This window comes from Paramormyrops kingsleyae, chromosome 3 (genome assembly GCF_048594095.1).
Source record: "Paramormyrops kingsleyae isolate MSU_618 chromosome 3, PKINGS_0.4, whole genome shotgun sequence".
NCBI lineage: Eukaryota > Metazoa > Chordata > Actinopteri > Osteoglossiformes > Mormyridae > Paramormyrops > Paramormyrops kingsleyae.
This window is the reverse complement of record NC_132799.1, coordinates 11,016,529-11,039,591: the sequence shown is the minus strand read 5'-3', so window position 1 is coordinate 11,039,591 and position 23,063 is coordinate 11,016,529. Positions and strand designations below refer to the sequence as shown.

The following is a 23,063-nucleotide window of genomic DNA, read 5'->3' as shown; positions in this document are numbered from 1 at the left end:
AATTATAAATTATATTGATTTATCGCTAAAATGCTAAAAAAAAAAACACACACAAAATGAGATGCCTGGGTTTTTTGTTTGTAATCAAATGAAGAAACCAGCGCGTGCTCGCATGTCCTAATCACTGCGCTCGATGACAAGAGTTCAGACAAAGCTCTATTTTTGCGGCACATTGCAACCTTCCCTTATCACATCGTAAGGGGTAGTCAGATTGTACTAAATTATGTCCAACCAAGCCCCCTTGGATCCACGGATTAAGAGATTAAAGCGGACCACTGGGCAACGCATCCCCTTTCCCCTTCATATTACTCGTATGATAATTGCCTAAACTGATTTGCACTTTCACAAAAGCTCGTAGGACTCTTTGTATCTTGAACAGAACAGACACTGCTTTGCCATCAATGGAAATAAAACTGATTAATGCCGTCTATCAGGCTAAGCGGCAAATGAAGCATGAAAAAACAACTACTTGCCCTAGAAAACTGAGCTTTTTAGAGTTGGTAACAACATTCTTTATATGTTACTTATGAACTATTTAACTGTAATAACGCACTACATTAATTTACATTTTATTGATATTTGACTTGATTTCCTCTGCTTTTGTATGTTGTCTTATACAAATCAAAACTGAATCCACGATAGGGCTGCACATTGTATATTTCAGTACGAGTAACCTGAGAAACAAAAATACTGTCTTTGCCTTCAATGCAGGTTGTTTAAATGTCCATTGAATATTTAAAACTGCTAACCTATTAGCATACTTTCAAAAAGCCGTGTGGATCAACTTTAAAATTACATTTTTAAATAAAAAACCGTTGATTTTACTCGGAGCAGCATACTGATAAAACTTTATTCACAAAATATTGACAATGACATACTTCTTAGAAGTATTCTTTGTGTTAAAATTGTAGCAAACTTAACACAAGCACAAAACTATTTACATTCTGGTAAAAGAGTAACAGAAACATTAACTTTTAGTACCTTTATACATGGAATATGCTCAGTGCTTAAAATCTTGCTGCCCACAGGGTCGTCAGTTATTACAATTAATCCTTCTTGGCAGCGAGTACAGGAGGGCTAGATTTTACAATGTACGTATCAAGGTTACGGAGACATAGTAAAGCTTTAGATTAAAGGAATGTCCTAAATACTTGTATTTAAAGTACTCTCCTTGTGGTGTAGCAAACTTTTATAAAGTTTTGCAATTAATCTCGTTTGTCTCTTAAAAAACACTATAACGCAGCACTGCTACTTCATATTGTTTTCACAATCACTTAAACACGAGAAGTCAAACGTTCAGACTGCACACTGCTGTAAAAATGAAGCACACAATATCTCTGAGGAGATCGAATTAAAACCAATGCATATGAAAAGGGTAAAAGAAAACTAACAATCAAATATGATTTGCCATGCAATTCAAGTTTACAAAAAGCAGTTAAGTGTTTTGGTATCTCGAGTGGAACGCTTATATTTAGAAAGTCTCTTAAGTGCAAATGTCCAATGCGAATTGGATTGATATTGTAGTGGGTGTTTTCTGAAGATAATAGTTTTGTGTATGCGATGGATGGCGGGGGCGTGTGAGTGTGAGGTCGTAGTAGGTATCTGCACGTGACATCTGTGTCAACTTGCCTTGGTATTTTGAATTGGATTGACAGTTCCGTGGTCTTGATAACAGTACCACCAGTCCGACTTCTCACTATCAGCTGCCGATCTCCAAAGAATCGATTTTTTAATATTGTCTTTACCCTCAGTTTCTCTGCTACTGGGTATTCTTTTCAGTGTCATCCATAACGCCGACGTCCCGCGATCATAAATTTAATCGTCTGAAGTGACGTCGATTTCCTCCGGGCTCCCCTGCTTCGTGGCAAGCCTCCATCGATTTATATGATGCGTTCCTTTCTTTTTTTGTTGGGAGTCTGACCCTTCTTCTTCTAGTTTCTGCCGTTTAAATTTTGTTCTTCGGTTCTGAAACCAAACTTTTACCTAGAAGGGAATTTATGAAAATAAATCACATGTCTTCTATACGCGCAGTCTTTGACAGCTTAACAGCACCGAGAGTAAACAAACAACGAACAACGTAGTAATTGCAACATTTCAGAACACGACCGAATCAGGAGGCCCATTCGTATATCTTTGTAACTCTAAAGTTCTGAGTGAAAGGTTTCGATTGTTGGGCCTAAAGTGTTAGTTTTCATTATGCAGCATGTAAAAAGTCTAACAAGGTAAAATGACATAAGAACGCTCTACAATGGCATCTTAAAAACCGCAAGATTTCATATTTAAATTAAACAGTCACCACACCGGTAATTAAAATGTGCTTTTACACACCATCACAGTTAAAGATTTTACTGACACTAACGTCTAAGAAATATAATTTCATTCTGTACACCATTCGGGGCTTTGCCATGACGAGGCATTGGCTAAGACGGTTTTTGTAAATTTACATTAAAAAAATTCCTTTTAATATACACGCGGGAAAACGCAAAAACAAATCAATATTTGGCGTTTAGCAATCTGTCTCATATATTACATGCATGCGTGTCTGTATTGTGACCTGAAGAATGATCTTTAGTGCTCAATCGTTTTTATCCCGTAACTGTGACTTACTGATTTTTAGGAGCAAATGCCCTTAAATTATTTGAGCGGAGTTTATGCATCTAGAATATTGGTTTGTTAAAATAATTTATTATCAATTGCTTGTCATAGCCGTTCTGATTTATGAATTTTATTCTGCACTGTTTGCATTTGTTATTATTTTTCTTAACGTGAAATAAATGTCATTGTGCCGTAGTATATAGCAGGACCGTGTGAACGTCAACACTATTCGTTGTCATTAATTCCGGTTAGTACGTTACGTACGACTCTAACACTAATTACACATTGAAACGTCAATAAGACCAATAAATTGGTACTAAAAGTGGTCCTGCCGGGTTTCCCTAACGGATGCATTTTATTAAGAACTATTATAAAGTGATGACACATTACTGTAGGAAAATGAGAACCAACTCAAACGGAGCAGACAGAAGTACAGTCCTGGCATTTCGAAGGAAATCTAAACTCGATTATAACCTCATATTACGGAAAAAGGTGTTTCATATTACAGAAAAATAAAGACCTGTTTTACAATTTCTCCAAGTTTATGCAAAAAATTAAAATATTACATTTTGCATTTCTATAACGGACACTCCCTTTCACTCCATTTCACTATTAAATATAGAATGCGGAGTTCTCTGTAGACAATAACATGACATATATTTTATATTACAAACTTATAACTATAACTGCATATATACCTAATCAATTTTAGGCCAAATTCACACAATTCCGCTGATGCAAAACATGACAAATATTCAGCTGCAGTACTGGAATTCAGTAACATAAAAAAAACATTATATGTCTTTCGTTTAATAAGAACATTTTAAGGCCTGACTGTATTGTTTATCCAGAATATCGATAGGTGTATGTCATTTAAAGCTAAGTTAAACGCAACTGAAACAATGCCGAAAACAAGTTAAACAACTTGTCAAAATTATAATTTAATTAATAACTACGGATATTTTTCCAGTCGACCTACCCTGTGCAGTTTGTAAACAATTTGAAAAATAGGATTTTACGTTTGAAATGTAACTTAAATCTCTTACCTGAGTTTCTGTGAGGCTAAGGCTGTGAGCAAGCTGTTTTCGTTCGGCACCAACAACATAATGATTTTTTTCGAAAGCGTGTTCAAGCCGCAGTAGTTGCGAAGGAGAAAAAGCTGTCCGAATTCTTTTGGGCTTTCTTGCCAATGCGTTATGTAAAAGAAAGCTTTCTGGGCTTGTTTCGTTCCCTGTGTACAAAATAGAAAAAAATATATAATTAACCCTGGCCTGTCTTCCAATTTATCAACAACTGGGTTCACATAAATTTCCGAGGAATAACGTATTTAATTAAGACGTAATGTACTGCGATTTTACGGCATACAACACACGAATTTACGCGTCAATTTGGATATTTACAGTACGGAAGATTGATCTTGTTAAAGAAATTTAAACGTAATAAAAGTATAAACACAATGATTAATAAAAGACAAAATATTCACACGTTTGCTTTACACGGTAATTGCTGTTACGAGTACAATTTTTACTTAAGTTCACAAACGCGAAAGGGCTCGAGGGTAGGCATAAAAATTAATAACACGTGGTCTAAAAGTCTGAAATTTTAGAAAACGTTAAAAAAAAATCTTATGAAGGATGTTATGTATTGTATTTTGACTGACATAAACATTATTTCAAGATTATAAAATTTTAATACAACAAACACCTGGCAAGCATTTGATTTCAATGTTTATTTCAAAGGCAAATATAAACGGTAAACGGTTTTACTGTGTTAAACGGAAATATCGTAATGTATTTCAATTCAAGAAGCTCTAAAGAACTGAGTTAACCTAATTTATTATTACGCATATTACCAACCGAATACTATAAAGTTGTGGAATAGGGCAATATGTTTACTTACTGAAAGGCCTTTTCCTCAATAATGTATTTAAATATCTACTTTTGCTAATATTTAAATATATTCGTTTGCACACACATATAATTCGACTGAACTGAGCCATTTTATTTTTGTTAATATCAATTCATATTTTTATATTTAGTGTATAGAACTTTATTCTCAATTGTTAATATATTAGCATATAAAATTAGCATTTAACCTGTGTTTGAATTAGTCTTGACATTTACTTACATTTCCTAGCTTACAATTTAAATAAGAAGCAACGTTAATTTGCTACAATTTTGCTTTTTTTATGTATTAAATAAAGCATAAACATACCTTGGAATCTATGCCCCAAATACCTATATCTATGAATTAGCCAAGGGTAAAAAGTTGAAGGATCCCTTTGCTGACTAGCAAAAAGAGGGTGCGGACTATGCGAGGACGATAACGGGTGAGTAGCCAAAGCATGTGGAGGGGGTACAGAATGAACCGGGACAGCGGAGTTTGGAGGATGCGAAACCGCCTCAGCGAACACCAAGTCCGTATTAGAGTAGACGCCCCTGCCGCTGGAGTGAAAGCCGTTCAAAAAAGGATTCATCTGGCTTGAATTTGCATAGCTGAGAGCTGCTGGTCGAATGGGTTCCTCTGACCTCGACGCCGGTTGAGGATTATCCTTCGCTACCAACGATTCAATAGTAAAACACCGCTTCGGTGTCGGCTGAAACATGGTTTTACCAGTCAAAATCCACCAGCTCAAGTCAAAGCAAGTTTTCTATTTTAAAAATACTCCACTCCGAGGTTGAAAGTTTTCCTGCGATGTATAAGTTGTATAACGAAAAATAAATCAGGTCGAAAAAATTCTCTCTCAAAAAAAAAACAAATCTCTTTAAAGGTAATCGCCTAGTCCAGACAATCCATGAATGTGATCAGTTCTTCACCAGTTGTGCAAGCGATTTGTTAGTTCATGAGCCCTAATTAGTGATGGAGTCACATAAACAGCTTCCTCTGAAGCTTGTAATGGCTTGGTGATTGGTCGCTGCTACTTGCCTTAAGGTTGAGAGAAGACTCTTTAAGTGCGTCAAATGAACTAGCACGGAGAGGCGGATTCAAGCAAAACGGAACGGATTCGTTCAGAACGAAACCTACCGCGATTTACATACTCGCCTGAGCCAGTAGAAAGCCAGAAGGTACTTTAGTTTCTTCGTAGGTAGAACATTATTGAAATACGGTAGTTGAATTTTTGTAGAGCAGTTTATTTCGTTAAGACGACAGTTCATTAAATAGCATTTAATCATTATGACATTTTTGTTGAAAATGTTTATTGTTTCATACGTTAATTTAAAAAGAAATATTTTGCGTCGCTACTTTTGTTGATTTTACAGGTTTTTAAGACTAATTTATGACGGTTTAAATTTGCTATTATTTTAATTTTTGTTCGCTGTGCCACCCATCCCCCATCACGAAAGCAAATTCTATGTCTCTCCACGTTTTCATTTTCTCCGATGGTCCTGAGATTAATTTAGGGGTTGAAGGCTTCTTTGTTTCTATTGGCCGGTCTATTGGCAAGACGGTTGTTAGATACACACAATACGCTTTTCTGTGTTTGTTTGTCCTACGGCTGTAAGACCGTATTATTCAGCTATCGGTAATTATATTGTATGAATAACATATATGGTTTGTAGAATGAGCAGCTGTAGCGTGCTTTATTTAGCGCGTCCAGAGTATCTTGAAGATGGCAGTACGTGTGAGATTTCTTATAGCCTATAATTTCATTCCTTCTAAGTGACGTATTTTTATTATTACGATATAATATAGTATTTAACTAAAGATCGATTGTCAGTATTAGTTATGCCATTTATAAATATCTTTAACGTAATTTCATATGGTTAATCAGAATTTTATTACCAAAAGGTGCCGCGCGAGTTCCTTTCCATTTTGGAATGCACACCTTATTCTTGCAAAATATCAAATAAAGTTGATGAGTATTTCTATTGCCATGTCTCTTCCATATACTGTCCATATGCGCTCTGCGCCCGCACATAATACGTATTTCGGTGTAATTATTATTTTAAATATCCATTGTGTTCAAAAGAAATGTCAGTTGATGTAGCAATACAAAAAGTGAAGGGAAAGAAATTTTGCGTATCCTTGTGTGCTGAACATTGTTAAAGCACTGCATAAATTATCCGAGTTTAAAAATTGGAAATGTCGATCAGAGAATTACACACACATATATAATATATATAGGCCTGTATTTTGCTAAAAGTCTGTGAAATAGTATGCTTACAACTAAAAAAAACTTATGCTCTATTCGTATGTTCCAGATTTCGCTTGTTAACAGACTTTCATTATTATTCAACGTACAGTATTCTTTTTAAATAAAACAGTATTTGCTCAAATGTAATATTTGGTTACATAATTAAACTCGCGCTAAAATAGGCTGAAACAAAATATTTTGAAACATTCTAAAGCAATTAGAAGAAGTCAACAAACAGAAAGGTGGGCTCCAGAAGACGATTCGCATGTAATACATTAGCGTTCGGCGTGATGCGAAAAAAAACTGTACATCTACCAATACGACAGTTTCATGTACAACAATGAAACAGTAGTACCCAGAACAGTACACCGAAAAACTCCCCGGTAAGTAGAAGTACTTTCGCCTGAAAATTAGAGTATATTGCATATTACACGCTATAGTGGAGATGTTACGTCACATGTCAAAGTGTCTTAGTTATTGTTCATACCCACATATTGTATTTGCTTATTTTTTCCTAATGTTATTTTCTTAATTTAATATCTGGTGTTCTATCTCATATCTGTAGATTGTAGAAAATTACGTAAAATGTTAAAAAGTAATATTTCCCGTTAAGCATTAACGCTTTAGGAAGTAAGTAAACTATTGTCTGAATGCTTTCAAACTATGCGGTTTGATGTGATGTATTTGCTATAATTTCGCTGACAAAATTGGTTTCTTTGAACTTAAAACGTTCCTTACATTTCACGAGCAAATAAGTTAACTACCTATTATAACAGTTTTGCTTGCAACAGAATTTTTTATAATGCTTGTCGAATGTACAGTACACCGCTTCAGGTCAGAGCTGCGTTTCCTCATCCAAACTACGTGTTATGCTAAAAATATAAAAAGCCATTATACATGATTATACGTTCATAATTCAACAGTTCAATATACACATGTAATCACATTACTAGAAATGTTTAACAAAGAAATTGCTAGTTCCGTTTGATTATACAGGGAACTCGTAAACAGACCAACTGAAAAACGACTGTATTTTTTCAAAAGACGGTGCTATAGCGGCTTCCTGTGGACATAAAGCGCACCTTTGCCAATTAAGCCCAACAACCATAGCAACATTTAATTTCTGTCAGCAAAATACTATACTTTGTGTATATTTCAGAAGACAACATATAACCTGAATCTAAGATGCAACATAGTTGTTAAATTTCAGAACTCTAAAAGATGAAGAAAATTGCAAGAATAGAACCATTCATTATTATGATTGCATTCAGTTCATTATAATTAAATAGCTTGATTTTTCATAGTATACGTGTTGGTAGGTAGGCCTAAATCAGTTTGTCCCCTACCCTTGAACCCGAAAATGTTTTCATAACAGCGGAATTGCAAAAAGGATATTCGTTTTAGTTGTCAAAGTAATATTGTTCCGAAAACTCAGTATTCAGTGGTTATGAAGAATTTAATTAAATTCAACTTCTAAAAGACCGACAGACTAATCAATCGTTATATTATACGTCATTGATATAAGAAAAAAAGTTACGAGGAAATCAATTATAAACATATCAGAGTGTCGTTTATTTGCTGCTTTTTATTTCAATCGGTATCACTAGCTCAATCACCTTATGTACTACCTTTACCTCACAAGATAATTTGTATTGCAGGTAGACTTATTGTCTTATCTGAAGAATAAGAGGAATTGTATGGGAAACCTTCGTCCAATAGGAGTTTGAGAGTATTGCTTACAGAACAATCTCTTTTAGCAATATATTTGACTTTAACACGATGAACTGGTCACGCAACAATCAGAATATATTTAACTTTTTATATATATCATACTGGCCTAAATTCATTCAATTTGTAAAATGAAGCCGTCGCGGAACGTGAGGTTACAAACATTTCAGCACTCGAGTGTTCTCCTCGCGATTGATTTATTTTGTTCGTTCGTATGTCTCAGTTAACAACTGTCAGTTGACGTATGAAACAACAAATGCTTTAATATACGTTCAGAACAATCAATGCAATAAAGTGACAATTAAACGATTAGACTGGTTTTTAAATAAATAAATGAAGAATGCTTAAATTTGGAGGAATTTGTAGTCAAACGAGCACCTCTTACCGTCTCTATAAGCAGAGTGTACAGTTTACACGAGGAAGACTAAGCACATGACTACACAGTTGGTTTGCCATTTTAAACGTCGAGAACGTTAACGTTTATAATCTTGCAATCATGTGTATGTAGCATGTAGCCTGTGTTTCCCAGATCTCGTGTGGGTGAATAGAAAGTTAGTGTATTTTGTAATACAGCCTTTTTATTATTGCCTCTACAATTCAACGTTGGAATTATGAAATAACTTTAATTTGGGACTCTACAGTCCCATTCGAAACGTATAACAATAATAATAATAGTAATAATAATAATAATTATTATTATTAATAATAATATCTTCCAGTGAGTGCTCACCTTTAAGTTTTTGAAACAAGGTTAAACTGCATGACTACCTAATATAGGGCAGATAACATACAGTGCTATGATATAATACATAATTAATGTCGTATGCGCCATAAAAAAAACCACATAAATAACTGATTTAAAGCAGAAACAAAAACATTCCCTGCCACATGTATCGACACAGGTAAATTTAAAGTATTATGCGTTCAGATTATGTTGATCCTCAATAGCAATAATAGGAATGGCAATCTTTAAATATCAAGAAAAAAGAAATCGTATGTTACTAAAGCGGACAATCAGTATGGATCTTTAATATAAAATGCTTTTATAATAATTAAACGTTCTCTTTTGCATATTAAATTTTGAGTCATGCATTAAATTTATTTTAAAATTGTAAGTCGAATACATATTTTTTCAACTCGAGGTTACTATTTTTATTGTTATTATTATTATTATTATTATTATTATTATTATTATATATTAAATGTCGAGTGACAAATGCATTACTGCTGCCAAAAAAGATTGTGCTACAGCAGCGTGCTAGGTAGGACTCGGATATGTAATTTTCCACAACGGAACAAAGACATCAGTTTTTCAACTCTAAAAGCAGATGTTCATATAGAAATGTATCATTATACAACCTTGACATTAGGATACGACAAATTATTACTAAAGACGAATAATATCTCCTTCTGAAGGGTTACAAGGGAACATTGCGCAGATGCCTATAAAAGTTAGAAATAGTAGTGTATAAATTCACCGCTCATCTAAAAACTCATCAGGTTACCGTGTGTGTACAAATGCTAAACATTGATTTAAGTTAGCCTTCTAGTTTTGTTCTGGAACCAAGAATAAACCGATTAGGATCTCATTACGTTATGTCTAAGTGTTATATCCAGTATTACTATAATTTTGAAAATTAAAATAATAGACGATTAACCAACCCTAACCCACCACGTTATATAGCAACTAAGTTGAAGCGACAAGAAGACGCTTAGTAAAATAAGCAATTGGCCAATTTCTATTTATCGGAAAGATACGTATTTTCACATATTGAATTTGCAGTTAGAAGATAGAACAGGATTGGATGAATGGTTTGCTTATGTTAATACGCAGGGATGTTACCATACACTCGCTAAAATCTTATTATATTTTTAACAAATATAATAATTTGGGAAATCAAAGGGATGTAATGACTAGCTGAAACACCCGTTTAATAAATGATTGGTTCCAAACATGTCGACAAATTTTGTCTTGTAAATGGGGCCAATTACTTTAAATGACTGCACAAGTAGAGCTGTTGCCTTTCCTTATTCTGAAAAGTCTGGAAACTGTGCTGAATGGGTGAAATTTGGGCATGTAGTTACGGTTTTAAAATATGCAGTCCACTAACCACCAAACAAATAATTGGGGTAAAATAATATTTCAAAGATTTTTAAACAAGTTCCTCCAAAGAATTTAGGCTTAATGGTTTGGGGGAGGGTGATGGGGGGGGGGGGGGTAGCTTCTGAAACCATGTTAATGAAATGATACTGTCTAAATGATTTGGTGGCCTACTGGATCCCCTTCTCAATTGAATTTTTTTGTTATTAATATTCAGATTTCTATCCAGTGCAGGGTTGCAGTGAGTCCCAGGACACTCAGAGAAGAAGACAGGGCACAGCCTTGGTATGGGTATTAAGGGTTTTTTTCTCCACAGTCCAATGCGTTTCTGAATCTCCTGTCGTGTTTGCATATGTGTGCCCTGTAATGGTCCATCCAGTATGTCCCCTTGCTCTGTGCTGCCTGAGATAGTTCCCAGAGCCGCCCCCCACAAACCTATACCCCAGTGAAAAGAAAGATTTATTATTATTATTACTACTGCTACTACTACTAGTAGTAGTAGTACTGCTACTATTACTCCTACTATTGACTGGGTAAAATATAATTATGCTCAATGTTACAGTTATATTAGGTGGTATGAGCCTCAACTTTCTTCAATAACTCCCAGCTGCTGCATCTGTCGGACCTGTAATTCAATGTTCAGCCGACTTGGTATAGGGCCATTGTAGCACAATGATTCCAAGCAAGGTGCAGATGTCATGGTAGGTGACATGGGTTCAGCCTGAGACAGAGAAGAACACATATGGGTGCTGATCTTGCAGCTGTTTTATTTCTTGGCATTGGTGGATAGTGCGCTGCTCCCCCATATCAACTTCCTGTCTTTGTCCAGGCCAGGGGTCTCCAACTCTGGTCCTCTAGAGGGCTTTTGTCCAGTTGGTTTTCTATCGTACCTGAGTTCTAATGAGACACACCTGTCCTCATGTAAATGTCAGGAGCAGCTGTGGCTCATCAGGAGCCAGGTAGAATAGAAAACCTACTGGACACTAGTTCTCCAGGACTGGAGTTGGAGACCCCTGCCCCAGGCAAACAGGAGGGGGTGGGTTCAATTGCCTTCTTAAGCTGGTTGACGTGATAAACCCATTCTGTTTGATGTCATCCCAGCTGGGTGCTTTGGTAGCTCCCTGATCTGACTTTTTTCTCCAAAATGTATGGCCCCTGCCAGGTGGCAGGGTAGTAGGGAGAGATGAGTACTAACACTAGCTCACCAGGTTTGATCTTAGGATTGAGTTTACCAGTACAGGCACTGCTGGTTTCACTCGTCTTCTAGGTGCACCAACATTACCCTTTGAAGCCACTCTTCCATTTCCAGCACATGTTCAATGACAAAATGGAAGGGGGGAAGTCAGTCCTGCCATGCCTCCTAGGCTATATCAAGTAGTCTGCATGGAAGTGTAGTCTGTGGAAGCCTAGGTAGTCTACCATACAGCAGAGGGCACCTATGGGTTCATGAGGTCCCAGCTGTGAACATCGTTGCCTACCACTGTCTGGAGCATGCTTTCGAGGACTGGTGGTGGTATATTGAAGTTCTGAGATGTTTAAGAAGTGCCAGATAGTTGGCCAGGAGGAACAGTTCCTTAAGTATAGCTTTGGAAGTGGCTTTCCTCAAGAGGATAGGCTCAAGATATTGCATGGCATAGTCTTTCAAGTAGCCCTGCAATGTCCATCAAATTACACCTCGATAATAGGCAATGGCCCTAGTAGGGCTGGCAGAGGCACCGTGGGGAACATCTTGTGACATATGGTGCAATGCTGGCAGAAATTCTGGAACTCTGCTTCTATACCTAGCCATTGGAACCAGTCCCAAATCTTCTCCAGAGTGTTATAGGCTCCTAAGTGTCCTCTAATCAGGTAGGTGTTGAGCAGATGCATTATGATATCTACAGGATTTCAGCCCCAGGTACTACCAGCAGGTCAGTTCGCTCTTCTTGCCGGAACTTTTGGTCTGCGGGTCTTGCCACAGTGGAGTGAACACAGAGCAGGGATACCAGGAGGTCTTGTACCACCACATACTCCAGATGCACGCTCCACCCAGACATTAGTGCCAAGGACCTGTCAAAAATCCTTATACATACTGCTGAGGGTTAGCCAGTCTTCAAGGGAGTTTCCTGGGGGTAGGACAGCAGCCCTAACCAGGGAGATGGTACATCCTGTGTATCACCATATTAATTGGTTGCCCCTGAAGCTTAATCTTGATGGTTGGGAACTGAGCTCTTGGCCTCCCCATGTAAGGTGCATCCTGCCAGCCTGCTCTTCATGGTGCTATTTCCAATCCATGTGCTACAGGGTCTCACAGCCCTTCCAGGCTTGTTGTTCAAGTGTCAACTCTTAGTATCAAGTCAAATATGTTTATTGTCAGCCCAGCCATATACAAATACACAGAGGGTTAAAACTGCATTTCTCTAGGAGCAAATGTTGTGACACAACGTGGGACAGAGATAAATTACAGTTGTGACATGGCAGTGCAAAGGTCAGACAAGACAATGAAACCAACTATTGTAGCACTGTAGTGCAACAACAAAGTACAGGCAGTACAGTGAGTGGGTGGGAGGTATATGATTGGCCTTGGAATTATAACTGCAAATAAAAAACTGAAACAGTAAAAACACGGTAGCAGCATGATATACAGTGTGGAGCAGAATAAGCAGGATATGTAGATAAGATAAAAAAGACAGCATAAACCCATTTAAAGAGTACAGTAAAAGAACAATATAAAAACCAGTTTAAGGGTGTGATAGTACAAATACAGTATAAAAACTAATGCAAATGGTATTCACCCTTTTAACAATTGACCTGAGCCCATAGGGTGGTCTATGGAGCTATTCACCCAATAGCGAGCTGCAACAAATAGGGCAGGGCTCTTGTGTAACCACGCACCACCATGATATGCTGCTCCATGATATGCCTGACTGGGTAATCCATAGGCCTTAACCAGTGCTACACAATCCATAACAGCCTCAAGATTTAGGTCTGGTGGAACAACATGGTACACTTCCACTGATGCACTGATCCAGTGCTGCCTGCAAGGTGAGAGGACTGTCTGATGCAGGATCTACACCTTCTAGGCATGGTGGTTAGTGGCTTCACTTATTCAGAAGGTTGTAGTATGCAGGCTGGGGTTTCCCAGTCAGAAAGAGAGAAAGTATGTTAGCCCACTCCTCTGACCTCCAAACTTGATCAAACAATATGGGAAAAACGAGAATTAACTAAAATAAAATACAAAGTAAATACACTGGGGAAAGCAGACAGAGTATCCACATACAGTAACATGCACAACGCGTAATAAAGGGTACTTAAATACACACAGAACACAGGGCAAACAAGGAACAGGTGCAAATCATAATCAAATTAACCAATCAAGGAAGGCACAAGAACAATGAGCAGGAGCTGGGAGACATAGCAAAACACTAGGATAACAACAATAGGAAAGACCAGGACCATAAAAATACACAGGAATGCTAAGACACAACACAAGCGGGGTAAACCTAAAACAGGTAAACCTAATACACTAGGAAACTCAAAAACACAAATGTAATATAGTAGGTGAGGCTGTCCTCAGCTCAGCTTCAAACCCACGATGGGAAGGCACAGCCTTCAAACCACACGCTCAACCTGTCAAGCTACATTGTAGCCCAGGAAACAGGGAGACGATACTAGAGCTAAGGGGCTACAAGACAAAGGCAGGAACAAGACGGCCAGCCACACCTGCTGGCCAAAGGGGGATATAACACATATATAGGACAGGGATGGACGGGTGCTGATACAGCCATCAGTATGATGTGTTGAAAATGACCATAAGTCTCACTGCATAACCAATATGTTACATTCACAGATATCACAAAAGTTATCAAAAATAATTATTTTATGAAACATAGTCAACAGGAGGTATAAAGTGTTCAATTCCACCTAAAGAAAAAAAGGCTGAAGAGTCTCCCAGAACACCCCAGGCCTCTAGATTCCCCTGGGCCTTGGACAGCACAGATGCCTGATAGCGAGAAAGTCGACAGAGATTAAATGTACTGGGCTTGGTGACAAGGGGAGAGGAAAGGCAGTGGTGAGATGGCCTATCCCTTGGAAAACTGCTCAGTAGAACCATCATAATTGCTGACACCACTTCCACAACAAGACAGTGATATAGAGGCAGTGATAATGTCTGTATGGGAACCTCAGCGGCAGCCACAACGGGACAAAGATAGTAGCTGGAGAAGAGGGGAGGATTAACAACAGTGCCTAACAGACTTCCAAGGAAGAGACAAATAATTCGGATTTGATATTGAGGCTAACATTGATGATGTCCGGACAGATATAAGGGTCTCCCCTCTAGGGGACTCAAGGTGTCATCCCACAAGTCTAAGCTTCAGCTCCTGTACAAGGGGAGATAATGTGGAGAGAGATAACCTGTATTGTACCAGGCTGGATGGATGGATGGATGAATGAATGAATGTTACCTACATATAGTGCTTTTCAGAACCAATGGGGTAGCAGCACTTCAATCACCACCACTGTGCCCCCATCTGGATGATGCAACGGCAGCCATTCTGCACCAGTACGGTCACCACACAGTAGATCAGGTGATGAAAGGGCAGGAGAGAATTGACCAATTAGATATAAGGGATTATTAGGAGGCCAAATTTGAGAGGTCCACAGTTGGCAATTTTAGCCAGGGCATCAAGGTATCACCCCTACTTTTTCGAAAGATGCCCAGGTGTCTTTTATGACCTCAGACAGTCAGGTCCTCAGTTTTATGTCTCATCCAGAAGACGTAGCAGACCAGTTGCACTTTTTATAAACTCAGTACAGGCCTTTCTACCTCCATTGTTTCTGTACCCTACATCACCATTGAGGATAATGTGGTCTGCCCCTAAATGAGACAAACTATGCTCCCAGTGGCAAAGAGCTGCTGAAGATCTAGAGCAGGTCCTCTTAGCGGAACTGGAGCAATTTTGGTAACAGCTATGAGACTTCCTTGAACAACTGTGGCAGCTGCTGAAACAGAGATGAGCCATTCTTGTGCCAGTTCTGTGTGTCGCAAAGCTAGCAGGTCCTTTAAGCGAGGCAGCTGCATCATCTGTGGAAAGCCGTCCTCTAGAAAGATTTGGGAGGCAACAGGTGGAGGAAGGCCCCCACTCTTTTATCCTCCTAAGACCCAGCTGCTCATTTTTATCCTCTTTATTTGAATGGCCATGCATGCTACTTTGATTAAGAAAAACACAAGGAACTCCTGCATCTCAAAAATGCACCCATCCATCCATCCATCTTCTGCAACCACTTGTCCTGTTCAGAGTCATGAGGGGTCCTGAGCCTATCAAAGAGGCTACGTGCACAAGGCAGGGGAACAACCCAGGATGGGGTACCAACCTACTGCAGGTATGTGATCAGTACAATAAATTTTCCTGAATGTATTTGTTTCTTGTAAATATGTATTAAATTATTAGATTATACATAAATTATTTATATCTTACTGAAAAACACCATCTCCATCCATCTTCCAATCCTCAACAGGGTTGCGGGGACCGAAAAACACCTCCATCGACAATGTACTTTGTAGTGGAAATAATGAGTGGTTTTCTCACTTATATTGTAGTTTTGACATTTAATCAGGTCTTTAGGAATATGCATGTATTGATTTGACTTTTTCGATGTCTTCAGATTAATGCTTGTTGTGGGTGAAAGAGTTTTCTAGGATAATTCTGCCAATAGCCAAAAGACTGGAGTGAAATGCTAAAAGTCAGTTACTTTTAGGTTAACCTTTTGCTTTTAGCTCCTCTTAGGATGAAGAGGAATGTGACAACATCACTGGAGCCCTTCTTTGGAATTTCTCTGTACCTAGCATGCCTTTGATATCCAAGAGTCAGTCCTCTACTCAAGACTTCAACAACCTAAAACCAAACTGCCTGAATCTGCCAAGACCAGAGTCCATTAATGAGCAAAAAATTTCCTTCATTCCATAATTTCCTTCATTCCTTCATTTGTTCCTAATAAGCTTCTGAAATGTTCTCAAAATTCTTGATCTGTTTGTTGTCATCGGCCATAGGTTTTGTCAATCCTCCTATACTCTTGTCACTGTATAACATGCCAGTTTTCATGGTCAGCACAGTTTAGGGAATAGAAGTCCAGGACAGCTGTTTGAGGTTGTTCAGCCCTTTATGAACAGTGCGGGAAATGTCTTCATTTGTAAATTAATATCTCACTGGCAGGGTTGATTTGGAGTGAGGTATTCTCTTTGTATGATATTTGTAATTGTAATGAGTATTGCTGTGTGTGAACCATGTTTTATGGTTTCCGTAATTAAGAACATCTGTGTTGCTGCTGTGGATAAAGCCACACAAAGAATTATGGGATTCCTAATGATCTTGCCCTGATGTATATTAACTATATTGTCTCTATGACAAGAGGGCATTCCATACTCACCAGATTTTTGATTTTGTATATAGTTACTCCTTCAACTTGTGGGTCTAAAAACATATTTATTTTTTCATTCATAATCTGAGTTTCCAGACCTCAAAAAGGAGAACAGTCCCATTGGATTCTGTTTAAACCCAGTCAGAAGCTACAGTGGAAGCTGGTAAATATTATGCTTTCCACAATCATACCTGATTGCAAGGAATGCTTATAATGGGGTTTCGTTGAACGCTGAACCTATCGTTTCAGTACACCATCTGTAAAACATTTCTTAAATATTTCTCCTGTTTGCAGGTGGCCTGAAAAGGAACAGAATCATACTATCAAAGAGGAAGCTGAGCTGGTCATTGCTTATGGCTCGCAAGGTGCATGTTTTATTACTCAAAAGTTTTGACTGCCCCAGTTTTGCAAAAAAAAACCCTTTACCCCATTTCTAATGGTGGATGTGGAGTATATTACACTCTTGCCACCAGCTCATGAGAGTGAATGTCACTAACGGAGAAACAACAGAGGGCAAGGTCACGATGCAGCCAGATCCAAGCTGAAGTGATATCTAGCAACTGAGGTTCTTGGGCATGAAGGGAAAATCCAATGTTGCAAAGAACTATTCACCACTAGAACACAAGAACTACGAACCACAAGAAGCCAGATAGGACAGTGTTTCCCAAACCAGTCCTCAGGGTGCACTGGATGGATCAGCATTTTTGTTTTATCCCATTTCCCAGTAAGGCTTTTAGAGCTCCTGATTGCTTGGGTCAGGTGTTCTGGAAACTGGCATAAAACAAAAATGTGGATCTGTCCAGTGTGCCCCGAGGACTGGTTTGGGAAACACTGTGATAGGGTACAAGATGAGATGACAAGAAAAACATTGAGAATTAGTGAACTAAAACGAACCTCTACATCACTCTACATCAGTTTCCAGGGGTCTTATGCATAAAACTTTGCATAGATTTCACTCTAAAAGGCTACATACGCAGGAAGGTGGAAGACTACACAGAAATATTCATGTTTACAATGTTTACCAGGTCCTGGAAACTTTTGTTTATATCTCCCAATTAATATGGATCTAAATGCATGTACAGAAGGTTCTCACTATACATTGTTTCCTCCCAAAATTAGTTAATTAACTAATTACTATTAATTAACTGAATAGTAATCAAAGGTGGAAAGTTCAAGTCCAGAAAGTAAAAATACATACCAAGATTGTGTTTCAACGGTACAGTGTGCTCTTTGGATTAGGCATCTGCATCTGAAGCTATGGACAGTGAAAGTTCAATTGAGTTTAATCTTAAATTTGGAATAAAGTGGCCACCCGTCTCGCATTTTATGAGCTCATCCAATATTGAAAAATAAAATGATGTATCCCGTTTTGAATCAATACGGGAAGTGATTGTGCCCCCCTACTTGGCATATTTTATGGTGAGGGAAATCCCATATTTCTTCAGATTGGGTGTGGTAATCCCAGGCTGGAATGACCTACAAACACATTCTTAAAAGCCTTGCATTGCAAAGAACTGTTACGAGTGAGAGGTACTTACATGTAATATTGAGATCCAGGATGCTTTACCGAACCCGTTTCAGTTAAGTCGTGGGCACATTTTACTAATTTGTACCCTCATTTTAGTTAAATCATGGCCACATGTTATTTAATGTGTTCCCTCGTTTTAGTTAAATCATGGGCACATTTTACTAATTCATTCCCTCATTTTAGTTAAATCATATTAAAATGTGGCCATGAAATATATGATTTTTATCAGTATGCATTGGGAGGGGCTCCGTAACAAAGAACTGATTAGTCATCCTTAACTGCCACATCTGACAGTACCTTCACACTTCACATTGCACTTAAAATTCACTCAATACTTCTTATCCCCATTTGTGTGTGTAGCAGCATTGCAATCCCTTATTGAATCCTAGCTACTGTGGCACTTAAACCCATAGGATACACTGCTGATGTGTAGGTGATCCAGTCCATGGAGACTTCAATCTTCCAAGGCTTCCATTGCCAGGTATGGAATGGTGAAAATCTTATTTGCATACTTTAAGTAGGCAATAGTGGTAAATGAATATAGGACAATATACACAAAAAATACATACCTCACCTAGGGATGCTTGATGATGAGTTAGAGGGGAGACCTAGGGAATAACACTGTCCCTGAATCTCGTGATCCAACTGCTCCTTATTCTGTCCCATATGACAGAAGGAAGAGGAGAGAGAAAAGTGACTGTACTGGGGGACTAGAGTACTTTTATTAAACAGCCTGTCTTTCTAAGGCAACGTGTTATGTATATGTTATGGACTGCTGTGAGATGTGTGCCAGTAATGCTCTGAGCCAATCACCAATCTCTGCAGTGCTTTGTTGTTCTGTGCCAAGAATCTGACATACCAAGATGTTATACAACCACTGAGAATAGACTCTATAATGCATCTTTAAAAATGGATCGGTACTGCTGGTGGCATTTGGACCTTCCTCAGACATCACAGGAAATTAATGCACTGGTGGGATTTATTAATGACTGTTGAGGTATGACAACATTTTAAATTGTACAATATTCCCACCGATTGGTATATATGGGAATGTAGGCTACATTTTGCTTCTTCACATCAACGACAAGCTCCTTAATCTTGCTGACATTTAAGGAGAGATTGTTTGTTTTGTTTATTCTTTCTGGAACCTAACCTATGCCCCCTAAGCTGCTCTGCCTGCAAAGTGCACCTGAGTCGATTGGTATAAATAGCAGAATTATTACTTGCACACTGATACAATCACTGGATGGTGGGAAGGATTTATCAAAGGCCAAAAATGAAGGGATCACAGGCGACCGTAAGAAAGGGACACAAAGAATTCAGAGGCATGCATGGGTCCCAATTAGAAAACCTGACACAGAGCCCAAAGTGTTCAGCTGTCTCAAGACTAAATTGCCCTAGAAAGGAAGCTCAAAGTGCTTCCTCTCCACCTTGAAAAGGGGTTAGAAGCACTTGAAGTTCTTGCAGAACCAGAAGCGCTACACAGGGAGGTAAAGCACTTGTAATTGTCTCTGTAACAGACTGCCTTGAAAAGGGAGCACAAATGCTTGTATTCGTATCAGATGTCATGGCGGCACCTCCGGGGCCTACGCACGCATGCTGCCCCGACCAATGAACAGGTGGGCGTGTGCCCGGTGCTCCACCTTGGACAACAGCCACCTGTCAGATCGCAGGGCCAGTGTTTTGGATAGTCAGCCAGCATGTGGCGTCAAGGCTTCACCCACAAAACCCCAGACTGGAGGTAACTCATCATGCCAGGGATACAAGCTAAAGGCTGACACCCAGCATTAGGAATATGCCAGCAACTGTTAGATGAGAATGATAATGGCAAACCTATTTTATTACACTCTGTATTGCCAGTTGGTAGGCCTGCCATGCCCCTGCATTGTTCGAATGAATATATAGAATATAATAAAGTGCAGACTGTCGACTTTAACTAGTTACATTCAAACTGGGTGAATTACAACATTTAGTATATGTACCTCCCCCCCCCGCTCGCTTCACAAGATTAAAAATAATTGCAGAATTGACTGACAAGCTATTTCATGGCCAGGTATGGGCTTTTCCACTAGAGCTGTCAAGATTACCCGACAAAACTTAATTACTCGATTATTAAAAAGCATCATTTAGAATTTTCTTAATCGATTACTCAGCAGTATGGCAGAAGCAAAACAGTACATAGATGTTGAGGGCCCAAATAAAGAGCAAAAACATAATATGTGTGGAAACACTTCACATTAAAACTGAATGAATATGCAGTAGTCTTCAGCATTAGAAATCAGAACTTAAATATACGACTGCAATGCAAATACACAACGCATGCAGAGCTCATGCAAAAGCAGCAGCGGTAAACTGTAGATTGATACTTTTTAAACCTATACTAGATAATGTTGAAAAGGAACCATCATTAAACTTGCAAAGCTTGCTAAGTTTGGTTTTCTGTGATTGAGTAAAAACGTTTTAGCGCAACTTATTGATGGTTCGAACCCAGCAGACTATCGCAATCTTTACTATGTAACAATTTGCATGTACATAAAATGCTATGTTGATATTAACATCACACATCATTTCCTTCCATTGCCCAAAACCATGCAACTTAAATGTATTGGAGTACCTAAATTGACTGTGTGACTCAATGTGCACCAATTGCAATGCATGTTATATATTACAAAATATTACTCGATGAATCTTCAGATTAACCAGCAGATTACTCGATTATTGATAAAACCAATAATGGCAGGCCTATTTTCCACATTATTTCATTCACAATTAAACAGGTAAAAGGTCTGGATTTGAATCCATGGGTGATTATCAATACCAAGAATACAAATACTTGTATTTTGACATCCAAGAGCAAACTTGGGACACAATGAATCATGGGATTTATTCTCATTGGTGAGGATGCAACCAATGCATCCTTAACATTTGGGGCTGAGTAAGAATGACATCTGGGGAATTTTACCATCTTCCATACTTCTGATCTTGAGTATTGGAACTACTTCAGCAATGGAAGATGACATCAAACATGTATGGGAGAACACAGGAATGGTGAAGTATTGATACTGATAAACATCCTACAAGTGGAATTTCTATTTGAAAGCTGTTGCGGTGAACTCTCAATATGAGGTCCAAAGAGCTGTCACTGCTAGTAAAGCAGGCCATCATTAGGCTGAGAAAACAAAACAAACCCATCAGAGAGACAGCAGGACCATTACAAGTGGCTATCAACAATGTGGTACAAAGGAAGGAACACAGTGGTGAGTTCAGTAACACCAAAAGGCCTAGTTAACCACAGAAGACAACAGAGAATAATGTTCACAGAATTCTTTCCTTGGTGAAAACAACATACAATAGAGGAAAGACTACAATGTATGTGTGCTCCCTAGGATTTAACACACTTTAATACACAAGCTCTACTTGTTGAGCTACAGGAGTATAAGTTAACCATTAAGAGAAGATTTCATGAAAGTAAATACAGGGAGTTAACCACAAGCCTGAAGAACAGGAAGGCCAGATTGGACTTGCCAGAAAACATTTTTCAAAAGCCTAATCTGTGGACAGATGAAAGAGCAACCTGTACAAGAATGTTGAGAAGAGTATGGAGAAGGGAAGGAACGGCTCATGAACTGAAGCATACCACATCATCTGTGACACATGGTGGAGGCACCTAGTGTTATGGCATGGGCATGTATGACTGCCAACAGAACTGGGTCACTAGTGTTTATTGATGATATGACTGCTGACAGAAGCAGCAGGATGAATCCTTAAGGCTATAATAAGGGTACAGTATCTGCTCAGATTCTGCCAAATGCTGCAAAACAGATGGAATGGCGCTTCTCAACAGAGATGAACAATGATTGTCCAAATACGTATGGACCTAAGTATATGTCCTATCACAATACAGAAGGGATGGGTGCCTAAATGATTTAATTTGAACATGTGCATGAACTTTAAAGGTACTGACTGTCCATTTGAGTACAACCCTGCTCTCAAGTAAACCAATTCTCTTCAGATTTTATATGTCAATCAGTCCAGTAATGGTAACGCATATTATATTCCTAAGAAGCATTAAAACTGGGTAAGACCGCGGTTCAGTGGTTGTTACTACAGCCTCAAATTTCTAGGGATTGATTCCAATACCTGGCTCAATATGCATGGAATGACCATGTTATCCCCTAGTTTGCATATAACAAGCACTAAAGTGAATTGGTGAATGGCCCATACTGTTTGACTACATGCCAATGGATGAACTGGAATACTGTCCAGATTGCCCTCTTCCTTGAGCCCAGGTACACGCCAACCATGAGCCTATACTGGAAAACTGAGAGATGGATGAAACATTGGTTGCACAAAGGCATCATCTTTTTTTATGAGAAAACTATCAGAAAAAGTAGCAGAAGTCTTTATTAATGCTGCAGAGTGGAAACATGGGCATTCACAGGGCATATCACATGTCCTAATATCCTCCATCTTATATTAACCTTACCTTCAAACATGAGGAGGCAGCCAATCAAAAACAGAGCTTAAGCTGTGAAGCAACAGTGCAAGTAAGAGTTTTATATTATCTAAACAGAAAG

At 38.4% G+C, this 23,063-nt stretch overlaps 1 protein-coding gene across 1 annotated transcript; it reads right to left on the bottom strand.

Annotated features, from left to right (window-relative positions):
- Positions 1 to 840: 840 nt before the first annotated feature.
- Positions 841 to 5,499, bottom strand: emx2 (empty spiracles homeobox 2). Its single transcript, XM_023842088.2, has 3 exons — positions 4,810 to 5,499; positions 3,642 to 3,826; positions 841 to 1,983 (listed from the first exon to the last, which is right to left on the bottom strand). The coding sequence occupies exons 1-3, from the start codon at positions 5,198 to 5,200 to the stop codon at positions 1,816 to 1,818; spliced, it is 744 nt and encodes a 247-aa protein (XP_023697856.1). The 5' UTR covers positions 5,201 to 5,499; the 3' UTR covers positions 841 to 1,815.
- Positions 5,500 to 23,063: the final 17,564 nt, after the last annotated feature.